General features: G+C 47.5%; 3 protein-coding genes across 3 annotated transcripts in view; 2 read left to right on the top strand and 1 right to left on the bottom strand.

The window, feature by feature from the left end:
- Positions 1-5,718: 5,718 nt before the first annotated feature.
- Positions 5,719-9,177, top strand: LOC102769458 (zinc finger protein Pegasus-like). Its single transcript, XM_015572626.1, is given in 4 exon segments — positions 5,719-6,152; positions 7,908-8,090; positions 8,376-8,660; positions 8,663-9,177. Coding segments are annotated over 4 exon segments (1,116 nt in total). The 5' UTR covers positions 5,719-6,019.
- Positions 9,178-9,197: 20 nt separating this feature from the next.
- On the top strand, positions 9,198-11,795 carry LOC102769751 (zinc finger protein Pegasus). Its single transcript, XM_015557202.1, has one exon. The coding sequence runs from the start codon at positions 9,466-9,468 to the stop codon at positions 10,339-10,341; it is 876 nt and encodes a 291-aa protein (XP_015412688.1). The 5' UTR covers positions 9,198-9,465; the 3' UTR covers positions 10,342-11,795.
- A 1,722-nt stretch (positions 11,796-13,517) lies between these two features.
- PSTK (phosphoseryl-tRNA kinase) overlaps positions 13,518-15,170 on the bottom strand; it is a gene marked incomplete at its 5' end in the record, with an annotated part of 5,131 nt that continues 3,478 nt past the window's right edge. Inside the window, one exon of the mRNA XM_006754993.2 lies at positions 13,518-13,995. Within this exon, the coding sequence (XP_006755056.1) occupies positions 13,799-13,995 (197 nt within the window). The remainder of the gene's footprint in view (positions 13,996-15,170) is intronic.

Here is a 15,170-nt window from a genome sequence, read left to right on the forward strand (position 1 = left end):
GGGACCCGTGGGTGCGGTGCGCTCTGATCGCAGCGGCTCACGGGCTGTGCTTCTCTCTGCAGACCTCCCTGCGGCTTTTCCGTCTGCGTTGAAGGTCCCTCCATGGCCGGCGAGCCCCGGCTGCGTCTCCAGAGCCCATTGCAGCTCCTCCGCTCCTCCAGGCTGGAGTGGCGGACCCAGGAGGCGCTGGTCCCGGTGGAGAGGTTAGCTGTGGTCCGCTGTGGAGTGTCTCCTCATCCCTTGTCCTTATTGGGGTTTCACTGTTATGTGTTCTGGTTTCCGGGGCCTCATAATGCCCGTTTGCCTCCAGGAATCCGTCTTCTGATAGTTCTGTGGTCAGAGGACACGCGTCCTAACTGTCCGAGGCCGTGTTATCCCCACACTCACCAGACCTCACTCGCCAGACTTCTCCGAGGACAGGCCTTCTCCGGTGGGTCAGCCTGTCAGGACCCTATGATCTGTATGAAAGCAAGCGCCTCGGGTGACCTGCAGTCACTGTAGGTTAGAGGCCTACCTGACCCGCCTTAAGTCACTGCATTCGTATTCTATTCTGTGCTTAGTGACCCTTCTGGAAAAGTGGGCCAGTAAGATAGATGCTGCTCGGCCCTCATCCCGTGTTCTCAGAATTCTCCTGGAGCTTGGACCAAAGATGGGCTTGGAAGAAAGGTGGGGAAGAGTTTCTTCTGGCCTCGTGTTACCTCTGTTCCAGGGTGTGGAGTCTCCTGATTGGCATCAGGACGCCGCTGTCTTCTTCCTGCTGGCTCAGAGGCCGTGCGTGCGTGTGTGTGTGTGTGTGTGTGTGTGTGTATTGATCAAAACTTCCGTTTGTAAAGTGAGACTGAAGAAGAATCAGAGGACAGCAGACAGAGAAACGTGGTTCCAGGCACCAAAGGAGGGTCAGAGCAGTCACAGTCGCCTGCTCAGTAAAGAGGCCGCCGTGTCCCGTGGGCAGCAGAGTTCACTCTCGGGCGTGCCCAGCCTCCGCCTGGTGTGGAAGGACCTTATTTCTGAGCCTGGAATGGCTAGTTTGGCAGAAGCTATTGACATAAAAACAATTGCGGTCTATGCTGGTCAGTTTCTGGGGAGACATGTACCTACACGCGGTGGAGCACCCGGTTTAATTTTATTCGGAGGAATCGCAGGGAGGGCTCAAGTGTTTCGGTAAAGAATGTTATGGAGTATGGGAAAAATTCTCCTCTCTGGTTGATATAGTTGGATATTAGAAGGAGTGGATCAGGCTTGGAATATACCACCCAAATCTGGTTAAAGTGGACAGTTCCTAAATATGTTTCTTTTTCTGATGACATCATTTTACACATTGACATTTTGTGTAAGTTTTTTTGGCTAACAAGCTCCAAGGTGTTGAATTCGTGGCCAGTAGAAAAGAAACTTTCAATAAAAACATGGCTTGCTGATTTCCAAAGTAGATTTCTATGTTATTTTTGCAAAGGTTTTAAAATTTTTTAGTGTTTTAGAGGCATTTCCAGATATCAGCTCATTTGTGGAGTTCTTAGATTAAACTTTTAGTCCTGAGCCTATTGATTACTTTATTAAAGACAGAAAGATGGTTTGGTATAAAAATGTATATTTCCTTTCAGCATCAGGAAGCTTTCTGTTTCAGAATTAGTGTTCATTTTCTGTTTTTTTGTGCTTAGATAGACTGACGTGAGCTAGAGAAACCTGGGTCTTGAACCAAAGATTCCATTCAGATTTAGGCATCTTTCATCCCAGGCATTAAAGCTGTGCAAGGAGCTGCCGTGCTGTGCACACGCCACGGTATGTGCGTGTCTGTGTGTATGTATGTTTGGGGGGGGATGTAGGTCTAAGGTTATAAGCCATAGCAATATGTTAAAAACTAAAAGTGGTTTTCTCTCGTGTTTACGACGTTATTTTCCTTTGTCCCATTGGCATCCCTAGCCTTGGGATTTGTTTTAAGCACATCATGCATTGTGACTGAGTCAGCACGCAGTGAATGGCAGGGGACAGAGTGACATTTACCAGGACAGTGCCCGTCGGAACGTGCCAGCACCTCTGTGATCAGGCTCACTGGTGCTCTTCAATCTGGAGACGCCCGAATGAAAGGGTCGTTGCTTCTGCTGGCACACTGGCAGCCTCCTGCATTTTTCTGCTTTTCACATGTGCCCTAGCAGTGTTGTGCCTTCCATTGGGATTGGGTAAGGTTCATCTTGCTTATTGAAGCCCGTCAAAGCACATTCAGATATTTTCCAGTGGAAACAGCAGTTTTCATATGAATTGATTGGCTAGAGGTGATGCTAAGTTGCAAGGTAAATACCAGGATTTCTTTCTTAATTATGACTTTTACAATTACAACACAGACAAGCTTTAGGGCCTTGGCATTTTTACAATTTATAAAATAATTTCCCCGATCCTCCTCCTCCTCCTCACCCTCATCATCATCATCTTTTATTTCCCAATCCTCATACCTTTTTTTTTCTTTTTTTATTGTGGGGGTCTCTATTCCAGAACTATGTTGAATAGCAGTAGCACAATACAATATACAGATGATGTACTATAGAATTGTACCCCTAAAACTTGTATAATTTTATTAACCAGTGTCACCAAAAAAAATTCAGTTTTAAAGCATAGCAGTAGTAATAGCAAGTATTCTTGTCTTCTTGATTCTAGAGCAGGGGTGGGGAACACCTGCCCGCGGGCCACATAAGGACAGAGAAATCTTTCGGTCTGGCCCTGCCAAGGCATTGGGGGGGCGGGGGGAGTTAATTAGGGGTTTGACCAAATAGAGCAGCTAATTTTTTTTTAAATATATTTTATTGATTTTTTACAGAGAGGAAGGGAGAGATAGAGAGTTAGAAACATCGATGAAAGAGAAACATCAATCAGCTGCCTCCTGCACATCTCCCACTGGGGATGTGCCCGCAACCCAGGTACATGCCCTTCACCAGAATCGAACCCGGGACCCTTCAGTCCGCAGGCCGACGCTCTATCCGCTGAGCCAAACCGGTTTTGGCGAGCAGCTAATTTTTAAGTTAATAATTTTGTATGGCCCTCGAATGATGTAAAGATCCAAATGGCTCTGAACAAAAGAAAGGTTCCCTCCCCTGCTCTAAAGCAGTGCCTCTACATTCTCTCCCTGGATTGTGATGTGGTTTTGGACGATCCCCTGGTCGGCTTGAAGTGTAGACTTTCTGAAATGGGTTTTGCAGGTGCTGCTGTTGTCGTCTGCACTGGGTCGCATTGACACCCGAGCAGTCTGACTGCTTTCCCATGTGGTGCACTGCCTTCTCTCTAGACAGTGCTGGATAGATTTCTTTGTCTTTGAGATTTTTAAATTTCACAATAATGTGTCTAAGTGTTACCGTATATCCTATTTTACACTCTGACCCCATTCAATATGAAAGATCTCTAATTCTGGACATTTCTTGATCATTGTTTTTAAAAAAACATTTCTTGTTTCTGGAACTCATTCTACACCTCTGTCTGCTATATTTCTTACATTTTCGTGTATATTTTTACAGTTCTCCCCACCCCTCTCTGCTTTGGTTTTATTGAGCTGTAACATTATTATACACTAGAGGCCCGATACACGAAATGTGTGCAAGAGTAGGCCTTCCTTCCCCCAGCTGTCAGCACTGGCTTCCCTCTGGCACCCAGGACCCGGGCGTCCCTCGCAGCCCCGGCTTCACCTGGAAGGTCCCATCTAAACAGCATATTATGCTTTTATTATTGTAGACTAGAGGCCCAGTGCACAAAATTCGTGCGTGGGTACTGTCCCTAGGCCTGGCCAGTGATCAAAGTGCGAATGTCTGGTGTGGAAGGGCAGGTCCTAGCTGACCTCTGGGCCCTGGGCAGCACCTGGGCCCACAGCCCCCATGCACTCCCCTCCAACTAAGTCACCTCTCCTGAGCCCCCATGCGGAGATGGGGTGAGTGCTGCTGGACGCTGCAGGCTGGGGCACAGCGCGGGCCTCTGGGCCTCCCAGTGGTGCCACGTGGAAGCCAGGTGGGCAGCACCTCTCTCCCAGCTAGCCTCACAGACCAGTTCCTGTGCGAACCCACGGGGAGCCCGACCAGTCCCTGTGGTCCCAGTGGCTGCGGCCGGCTCACTGGGAAGAGGCTGTGAGGGTGCGGGGCAGGCTCCTTGTGGGCGCCTGGCACCTGAGTGTGGGGACTTTCCCAACATCCTGAGGGAGGGTAGCAGGGAGAGTGAGAGCGAGCTCGGTGGACACCCCCATCTCGCCATCTGCAGGGCCATCAATCTGGGCTGGGCCCCCCACCCAGCTCCCTCAGCTCCTGGGAGCCGTGTGGCAGCCCCACCCCCTGCCACTGCCACTGGTCGCCATCTGTGGGGCCATCAGGGGGCGATTGTTCCCAGCTCGCACCTGCCTTGGCCTGGCGCCACTTGCTCACCTGCTTCACCATCCCACTACGGTCCTGCTCTCATTGGGGCCCATTAGGGCTGACAGCACCTCCTCTGCCGCCCGCTGCCAACATCATATCACTGGCGCCCGCCATGTTCCATGCCTCCCCCTGGTGGTCAGCCCATGTCATAGCTAGTGGTTGAACTCCCAGTCAAGGGGACAATTTGCATATTAGGCTTTTATTATATAGGATTGTTCTTGATCTTATTCTTAATCTTTTTCATTGAGGATGACTGACTTATCTTGTTTTTCTAACCAAAGGGCAAATTTTAAAGGACAGATAATCGGTAGATTCAACTGCAGTCACAAAACAAATAGAAATACAATGATACAGTGACTAGGAAACAGAGAACCTGTCCAAAGAAACGTGGGAAGATGGGAAACAGCAGCGGAAACAGTCCTGGCCATTAGTTAGTTCCTACCGCCATGGCCGCACGCTGTGTGGTCAGATCATCTATAGTTGTAAGTAGTCAAGGGTTAGTGTTTCCAGTCGATTCCTAGTTAATCAATTAAAATAGGAGTTTTAGTTCTTAAAATGTTGGTCAAGCTTTTGTTAATTGGAAAATACTTTTATAGAACCCTCCCACTTCACAACCTTTGGCCTTTGCATAAAAGTATTTTTACTGGAAGAAAAGACTTTTTGCTTTTTAGGAGCTAGACTTCCTCATTCTGTTCTTACTAGAAAACATTTTGGTGATTTGATTTGTGGATTTGGGCCATAAACCTATGGGAGGACCAGTTTAGTTTGCGATTACAAAATCTCCCATTCTTACCCCCCATTCTCAGAGTGAGTGGGCTGATGTGTGGCGGTAGAGGTGGGTTTGGATTTCAGTGGCAGGGGTGGGGGGAAGCAGCCCAGAGGCCGAGCCCGGCTCAGAGCCTGTTCTTGTGGTTTTATTGAAACACAGGCCTAATCGTTCATGTACGTATTGTGTGTGGCTGCCGTTCGCTACAGTGACAGAGGTCACTAGTTTTGACAGATTGTGTGACCTGCAGAGCCTAAGTATTTACTGTTTGGACTTGGACAGAAAGGTTGCACCCCTGTGCTAGACCTCCTATTCCTAGAGGACTCATTCGCGTGACCCGTCACTCAGAGCCTTTGCTGTGTCCCTCGCTGTTTCAATGTAAATTAAATAAAATTTAAAACTCGTCATTTGTAGTAGCCACATTCCAAGTGCTCAGTGGCTGCATGCGGCTGCATTGGGTAAGGCAGGTCGTTAGCATGTCCATCATCTAGAAACCGCTGGCAGCCCTATTGAGCCACTTGTGTCTTCACTGTCTCCATTGACAATCCCTGATGATGTGCCTGTTTCTGGACTTTTTTTCCTCTTTTTTCTCTTTGTAATTTCCTTCCATCCTCTAAGACTTAAGTTGGAATCCCAGTGATTTAAGTATTAACTCTATTACTTTCCCACCGTTTTGTGTGTGTCTCGTCCAGGTCCCCAGGAAGGTGACACGTCTGTAACGGCAGGGATTGTGTCCTCTGTGGCCCTGCTTAGTGCCTGGCAGTCGTGCTGTGTCGCTGTGTGCTGTCTCTCCCTAATCGTGTGCAATTGTTTCAGTGTCCCCCCAGGTGTAACGACCTGTGAACTTTAAAACAAGCCGCACAACACAAACAAGATGGGCGAGAAGAGGCCAGAGCCTCTGGACTTCGTGAAGGATTTCCAGGAGTACCTGACCCAGCAGACCCACCACGTGAACATGATCTCGGGATCAGTGAGCGGGGACAAGGAGGCAGAGGCTCTTCAGGGAGGTAGACTCACCTAATACTCTCACTAACTCCCTTTTGTAAACACAGTCATGTTCGTCATGCTGTCCACACCGTTATTCCCTTACGCGAATCATTCCATTTTTCCTGCAAAGACACAGGGCAGCTTCCTTTCTTCCTTTGAACATGTCAGCTGTTGGTGAGTGAGCCCCCGGGCTTCACGGCCTCGGACGATGAGAGCTCTCGTATCCTCCCTGTCCTCCAGCTTCTCTAACTGACAAGAGACACAGGCACCCACTCAGTGCACACAGGACCAGCCATTAGGGATTCTGGATTAGGCCTGAAACACGGGGGATTTTGGTTTCTTCTCTCAAAACGAAGAAAGGGCGATGTTTAGCCACCCGGGAGGAGAAACTAGGACGGAGAAAGCAGTTGCCCACTGCAGACAGACTGTCTGTCTAGTTTGCTCACCACCCACTGGAGACGGATTCTGACCTCACTCAGGCCCGCACACCACAGCCTGTGAGCCCCTCTGGACTGCCACCCCTTTATTTCCGTATGACCTGCAAGCTACTTTATTTCCGTATGACCTGCAAGCTAAGAGCGGTCTCTACATTTAAAGATGGTTGGAGACAATTAGAAGAAGGTCATAACGTGAAAATCATGACATTCAAACTTCAGCTTCCGTAAATAAAGTTTTATTGAAATACAGCCACACTTGCTTGTTTACATTTTTCTGTATCTGTGCTACAACCGCAGAGTTGAGTAGTTGTGATAGAAACCCTGTGGCCCTACAGCCTGAAGGATTTGCTGTCGAGCCTTATAGGAAAAGGTGCCTGGCCCCTGACCTAGGTGGTCTATGGCCTTGTAGTCGAGGGACTAGCAGCAGAGACCTGGGAGCTGGTTAGAAGTGCAGACTGTCAGGCCAATCCACAGCTCCCCGAGGGATTCGTACATACATTAAGTTTAGAGAGCCCCTGGCTTGGGATAGCAGCAGGAGGGAGGGAGGGAGGGTGGTGCTGAGCCCCGGGCCTCCGGTGCAATGGTGTTGCTGGATGTTGGACTTGCACCAGCAGCAAAATCACGTCTCTTCCCTGGGTGGGGTGCCGCTCGAGTTCCTCACGGCAGCGCTGCTGCCTCCTGGGGATGGGTGGAAGGGCTTTCCCTGGAAGCTGGAGGAGTAGCATGTCCCCGCGGACACTAGTGTGCAGGTTGCTGGGCTGGGATTGAGGGGCCAGGGCTGTCCCCAGCATTTGCTGGTTTTCCTGTTATGAACACTTGCCCTGTTTCCTTATACAAAGAAGTAGTCGGATTAGGTTAAGAGCCAAGAGCCAAAGACCTTTTAGCTCTCAAAGCCCTATAGTTGCAGCATTCAGAGGAATCTAGTACAATATTTTTATGTGCTTAATTAGAATATTAGGATCCTAAGTGCGACCCAGAGTCTAGGACATCTGTACCACTGAGTGGAACAGCGCAAAACAGCATGGACTGGTTTAGGCTAAAATAGGCAGAGTAGGATCTGGGGAGATTTTCATGACTTCCAGTTACATTTCTAGAAGTGGCTGGAAACTTAAAAAACGTGTATCTGCGTGGTCACTACTTACTCCCCTCTGTCTCCTCTCTGTCAAACAAGGGTGGCACCCTGATCTCTTCTACAAACGCATGGTGAGGACTGATAGCATTTGTGAGTAAGCGCAGTAAACTGTGATCTTAGGAAAGGTTTTGTGCTACTTCAGACTACAATGCTACATTGAGTTGCCTCTGAGATGCATACTTTCTTTTGCTGTTCTTTGTTTACAGCTGGGACAGATGGCGATCAAAATGGACTTGACCACCCATCTGTTGAAGTTTCCCTGGATGAAAACTCGGGAATGTTAGTAGACGGCTTCGAAAGGACCTTCGATGGGAAGCTCAAGTGTCGTTATTGCAACTATGCCAGCAAAGGGACAGCCCGGCTTATTGAACACATCAGAATCCACACAGGTAACAGAAGGGGCGAGGAGCGCGCTTCTGTGGAGGCAGGAGAGGGGCCAAGGAGGGCAGGCTGACCTGTGGTGTAAGTAGTGCTGATAGTTTAAAAATGAAGGTTGACGTACGGTTTGAATAGATGGGAAGTACTGTATTTTTACAAAGTGATCGCATAACAACATGCACCCAGGAAGTGAGGCCCCTTGTGAAGCTTCCCCATCCTCGGCCATCTTTCTCCTGCTCCAAATCATCTCTCAACCTCTGTCTTGCCATCTCTCCCCCATTTTTCTTTTGAAACAGGTGAAAAACCTCATAGATGTCACTTATGTCCATTTGCCTCTGCTTACGAGCGTCACCTGGAAGCCCATATGCGTTCCCATACAGGAGAAAAACCATATAAATGTGAATTGTGTTCCTTCCGCTGCAGCGATCGAAGTAACCTCTCCCATCATCAACAGCACAAGCATAAGATGGTACCAATCAAAGGTGAGAGGTCTTCCTTAAGCAGCAAGAAAATGTGGGGCGTTTTACAGAAGAAACCCAGCAACCTGGGCTATAGCAGAAGAGCACTAATCAACTTAAGTCCCGCTCCATGGTGGTTCAGAAGCCAGACTACCTTAACAATTTCACCCATGAAATCCCCAACATCCAGACGGACTCCTATGAAAGTATGGCGAAAAGCACCTCAACTGGGGGCCTACCCAGGGACCCCCAAGAACTCCTGGTCGACAACCCTCTCAATCAGCTCTCCACTCTCGCAGGGCAGTTGTCCAGCCTGCCCCCTGAAAACCAGAACCCTGCGTCCCCCGACGTCGTGCCCTGCCCAGACGAGAAGCCTTTCCTGCTGCAGCAGCCCTCGGCCCAGGCAGTGGTTTCTGCCGTGGCCGCAAGTATTCCTCAGAGCACCTCCCCCACCAGCCCCGAGCCTCGGCCGCCCCAGAGCCAGAGGAACTACAGTTCCGTGGCAGATCCAAGCAGCGAACCCAGTGCCCACAGGAGCACCCCGAGCATAGGAAACAGCCAGCCGAGCACGCCCGCTCCGATCCTGCCGGCCCAGAACCCGCAGCTCCTGCACCACTGCCAGCACTGTGCTGAAGGCTGACCTGTGGTGTAAGTAGTGCTGATAGTTTAAAAATGAAGGTTGACGTACGGTTTGAATAGATGGGAAGTACTGTATTTTTACAAAGTGATCGCATAACAACATGCACCCAGGAAGTGAGGCCCCTTGTGAAGCTTCCCCATCCTCGGCCATCTTTCTCCTGCTCCAAATCATCTCTCAACCTCTGTCTTGCCATCTCTCCCCCATTTTTCTTTTGAAACAGGTGAAAAACCTCATAGATGTCACTTATGTCCATTTGCCTCTGCTTACGAGCGTCACCTGGAAGCCCATATGCGTTCCCATACAGGAGAAAAACCATATAAATGTGAATTGTGTTCCTTCCGCTGCAGCGATCGAAGCAACCTGTCCCATCATCGACGGCGCAAGCATAAGATGGTGCCGATCAAAGGTGCGAGGTCTTCCTTAAGCAGCAAGAAAATGTGGGGCGTTTTACAGAAGAAAACCAGCAACCTGGGCTACAGCAGAAGAGCACTAATCAACTTAAGTCCGCCTTCCATGGTGGTTCAGAAGCCAGACTACCTTAACGATTTCACCCATGAAATTCCCAACATCCAGACGGACTCCTATGAAAGTATGGCGAAAAGCACCTCCACTGGGGGCCTACCCAGCGACCCCCAAGAACTCCTGGTCGACAACCCTCTCAATCAGCTCTCCACTCTCGCAGGGCAGTTGTCCAGCCTGCCCCCTGAAAACCAGAACCCTGCGTCCCCCGACGTCGTGCCCTGCCCAGACGAGAAGCCTTTCCTGCTGCAGCAGCCCTCGGCCCAGGCAGTGGTTTCTGCCGTGGCCGCAAGTATTCCTCAGAGCACCTCCCCCACCAGCCCCGAGCCTCGGCCGCCCCAGAGCCAGAGGAACTACAGTCCCGTGGCAGGTCCCAGCAGCGAGCCCAGCGCCCACACGAGCACCCCGAGCATAGGAAACAGCCAGCCGAGCACGCCCGCTCCGACCCTGCCGGCCCAGGACCCGCAGCTCCTGCACCACTGCCAGCACTGTGACATGTACTTTGCCGACAACATCCTCTACACCATTCACATGGGCTGTCACGGGTATGAGAACCCTTTCCAGTGCAACATCTGCGGATGCAAATGTAAAAACAAGTACGACTTCGCCTGTCACTTTGCAAGAGGGCAGCATAACCAGCACTGACCGGAACAGTCACATTACTCTGTCCTTGGTTTTGACTTTATGCATTTTTTAGTTTTGTTTATTGTGGGTTTTTGTTGGTAGGGAGAGGACCATCCCTAATATGCTAATTTAAAGTTTATACATTATATTTATAGAAAACAAAGTTGACAATAGAAACAAATGTTTTCCCTTTTCCATAAAAGTTTGTTCTAATTTATATATTAGAACAATTAGACACTTTGGTGTCTGTTTTTTCCTTTTATTTAGACTTTGATGATTGAAGTGCAATCTTAATCTTACAGGTATTCATTTAAACCCCCACGTTTAAGGTCCATGTAGACTTCAAAGCTTGATCCTAGTGGTGTTTCACTATATACGCAGTTAGATGTCATGTCTGCCATATTTAAAAATGGTAGAATAAATTACTTTCTCACAAACTTTGTTACAACTTATTTCCATGTTTAGCAGAGGAATTGCCTTTAAAGTTGCTCTTTAGATAGTTGAAATACTCTCTAGTTCACTTAGTTTAAGTTGAATTGATAGTTTCAACTGATAGAAGTAAAGCTATTTCAGTATATAGTAAACCTTTTTCTTTTTTCCATAAGGGGGGATGTAAAACAGTTAATTCTTTTAAAATTAAAGCTATAAAAATTTGAGAGGAATGTCCTGAAATGAAATAAAACAAGGCTTTACATTGAAAATGGAGTTTAATATTTGAAAACCTGTTTATTCAATCTCTTGTTTAAAAATGCATCAATTTGCCATTGGATTCGTTTTATTATACTTGTAGTTTATTTTAAAACCCACAAGTAAATACATGAGAATGCTGGAAATGTCAGGTGATTACCTATGAAGATGCCTTTTTTGTTCTTTTAGTTTGAACCTTGTATTTCAACGCTTTATTCTGACATCATCACTGTCAGGTGAGCTTAACAGGGACAGTGAGTGTCTGTTCTCCCTCCTCCTTTGATGACCAAAGAGGTAAGTGACAGTCCCATCGGGTTCCCGGAGACAGTCAGTCCTTCACGAAATTTTGCGTCCTGTTTCCTGCCTCCGGCCTTGCACCCATTTGTTGTCCATAATTTCTCAAATGTGTGTATAGGAAGACATGGGAAAATAGGACGAAGTATATTTTTAAAAATGAAACACATCCAAAACGAATTCTTCTCTTCAGAATTGGCCCCTTAGAACACTTAGTGTGACTTCAAGTTGTGATGCTTGTTGCCGTTGTACCAGTCTTGCCTGCGCGGCGACAGAGCCATGGAAGCTGACTGCCTCGACACCTAGTGGGAAAGGACTTACCATGTGAAAGTAGATATCAAATGCACACAGACAGATTTAACTTGTTTACAGAAATAAGACGTGCTAATTAATCTAGAGGAATTTTGAATAGGAGGCTGCTGTTGATATATTGTGTAATAACTCGCTTACCCTGAAGAGCGCTTGGTCAAACAATAAACTTACTGTTTCTAACTTGGTTTTTGTGTGCTTTGCAAGCATTTTACTTTTAATTTGGTTTAAAGCTTGAAGTGTTACTCATCGGGTTTGTAGAGAGAACACCCTAACGACTGAGCATTTATTAACCAGAAAGGACCACTACTCCTAAAAGGGAGATGTTGAAGGCTTATGTCCACAAAAGCCCTACGTGCCAAGGGAATGGATCTTCTGGCCCCAAATGCTAGGAAGCCTTTCAAAGGAGTTCTTGTGGGTGAATGTTCCATCTCAGCTCCTCTCAGTTGCACTGCTCAAAGCAGCAGCATCTCAGAGGGTTTCTCCAACTCGACCTCTTCCCTCAAAGCTGAGGCTCCTGCGGCCAAAACCTAGTCCTGCTTCGCTCCGTCGCTTTGACCACTCAGACCAGGGTCCGTGCCGCCATTTCCAGATGCATAACTTTGCCCCTTTTCATTCATTCCCACAAAGCACGAGGTTGCTTTGGAAGCTTCTATTTCCCCCCTCACTTTTATTCAAATAAAAGCAATACGCAAAATAGAAAATGCAGGTTTTCGTGAAATAAAAGGAAGAACTCTTGTTAAAACCAGTTTATTAACTGCATTCTGGGCCAGATAGTGACAAATATATTTTTTCTGACAACTAAAGATAGATGTTTTGAAGGTGCATTTTACTTTCAACGTAGACATTTTTTCATAATTACAAACTCGAATGTATGACTCTTTTCCCCGAGACCCAGCGCAGTTGGTGTAACAAAGGCCTGATGCCTGGAAGTCAGTTACTGCTCAGTGCACGCAAGTCCTTGAAGCGAATCTGCCTTAGGCGCTCTGTAGTGTTCTGTTTTTGAGAAGATTTAGGGTTTCACTTAAATCTGCATTAAATGTATCTTCCATTAAGTATTGAGTATATTTATCCCATTTTATATTTAATCCTGTTTTATAGAAATGAGGTGTTTGGAAAGTTTAACATGCAATGTTTATAGTATTTTGCTGTTAACAGGCAATGTTCTGAAAGAATTTATTTTTGTTCAGTGAACATAAGTTTAGATTTTTAAAGTTGGTAGATAATTTATCTCCACTATTTTTTTAAGAAACTGAAAATTAATATGGAATAATTTTATTTCAGATTTTACTAATATAGTATGTAGCTACAACTTCTTGAAATTCAAGTAAAGGCTAGACTTCTACTTTGAAAAAATTCTATTGGCTATTTTCCAGTGCTATTTCATTTTAGAAAAAGGTGTTTGCCATTCATCTGCAGAACTGTTTGATAAAGGTAATATTGCTAAATAAATGTTCAGAAATAAACCTCATTTTAAGTTCTACAAAAATATTTATCAAATGGCTGTATTATTAAAAATTCCCTACTAAGGATTTTTTCACTAAATAGTGTTAGAGGGTATGTGATTTCTAGAACGCGTTTTTGTTAATATGTATTTTGATGTAAAGAACATACTTTGTATGCAAAACGAGTATGATTGCAAAAACCTGTCTAGGGATCGCAGAGCGATCAGGGCTGAAATACCATGCCCAGCGTGTAGTTCATGTTGTGCAAGAAGCTTTGCCTCTGTAATATGTGAATAAAAAGTAACACTTCCTATGTTTGCCATTCTTTTTTGAGAACTAGGATCCAATTAACTTTTTAATTAAAACCCAAGGTTTTTGGCTACATTGTTGGAATTGGTAGAATGCCTTACCCATGAGTAGCTCTGTCACATGGCTTAGAAACAAAAGCTCCACACACCCACAGTCTCCTTTCTAGTTTCTTCGCTTTATTAAAGATCCTCGCAGGGTCCTGCCCACCCAGCCCTGCAGTCCTGGCACAGCAACGAGGGAGGCAGCCTCTGAGGCTCCGTCATCCACGTCACGTGCGACAGGTAGATGACAGTCATTTCTGTTACGACAAACGGACCTCACTTTTATGAACAGTAAGCCTGGCAACTCCTGTCATCGCCCTGAGAATACGCAGTAATTCAAAATTGTCCGTTTGCAAATCACCGAAATCAAACCTTTGATTGGAAATGGAGACGTTAACGCTGCTTTGGAAAGTACTTCTGCAGGAGGCTGTCTTTCTCATCATGAAAAAGAGCAACCACGTCAGGGACACCCAGGGCCCGCGAGCACAGGGGTGCCCTGTGGCCGAGCCTCAGGGCCCGCAGCAGCTCTGCCCGGAGCTGGTTCAGCGCCGCCGCCAGGAGCTTCAGGTCCGGAGGCCGCACGTGCGCATCTAAAACCAAGAGTCTGGGTCACGGGAGTCACCAGTGGAGAGCCACTGGGTTACTCAGACAAGCGGTCAGACGCCGTGAGTACAGCTGAGCTGGTGGCACAGACAGAAGGTCTCGTTCAGGTGACACAGCAAGTCCTTTAAGTGACCTGCTATGAAGATGCTGAGCAGCAAAGAAGCCTGGGGGGGGCTTGTTGACGAGAGCCGACCTCACATCCGTGAGCTGACAGGCCCTGGGGCCTGAGACAGAGGAGGACGTCTGCTTTGGGAACGGCTGTTACCCACCGGCTGTCCTGCGGCTTCCTACCGGACGGAGTGTCTGCCCGTCAGCCCACATGCAGTTTCCAGGCGAACTACACGCAGTGGCTGCAGTACACTCATATGTGCACCCAGAGCCCCAGTCGCAGAACTGTGTCATCTCCAGCTATCACCTTCCTGCTCCCCTGCCCACCCCAGCCCCCAAGCCCCCACCAATGTGGTGGCTGAGTCTAGATGTCCCTGTCCTGACGTTTCCGGGCCCGGGCTGCCGTGGCTGTTCTCAGGGGCTGCACTCCTTCCACACAATGTGCTCATGGTTTGCCCATGGAACGGGCATCAGCGCTTCACCCCTTTCTGTGGGGAACGGCCCACTGTATGTGATGCCGCATTTTCTACCGGTGGTTGTCCCCATGGACATCTGGGTTGCTTCCACCCGCTGGCTCTTAGAATGCTGCTGCTGGGCACGTGTGTGCCTCAGCGTGGCACTGCTGCCCTAGCTGGTGTGGCTCAGTGGATAGAGTGTCGGCCTGCGAACTGAAAGTATTTTTCTAACAGCCACTTTTCCAAGTTTGCTGTTTCCTTCTTCCTGTTGGCTGTGTGTTCCTCAGTGTAGCACTCTGTTATCCTGCATTCTTCTTGGGAAACTTTCCTTCCCCAGGGACTGTCTACAACGCTTTAAAAAAAAAAATTTATTCCCGACCTTTTCTCTAACATTTCAACATGAGCAAGGCATTTTGATTATTTACATCCATTTATTAGGGCATTGCAAGGAGAGAGCCTTTGTGGCCCAACTGTGGCCTGTGCAGTTTTTGTTCCGTATGGTGAGGCCTCATAGTCCAATGGGTTAGATTGCTCCAGGATAAGATCACATAGCGTGACCTATCTGTATCTTCTTGTGTCTGTTTTTAAAATACAGTAAA

Source organism: Myotis davidii, unplaced genomic scaffold (assembly GCF_000327345.1).
Source record: "Myotis davidii unplaced genomic scaffold, ASM32734v1 scaffold72, whole genome shotgun sequence".
Classification (NCBI taxonomy): domain Eukaryota; kingdom Metazoa; phylum Chordata; class Mammalia; order Chiroptera; family Vespertilionidae; genus Myotis; species Myotis davidii.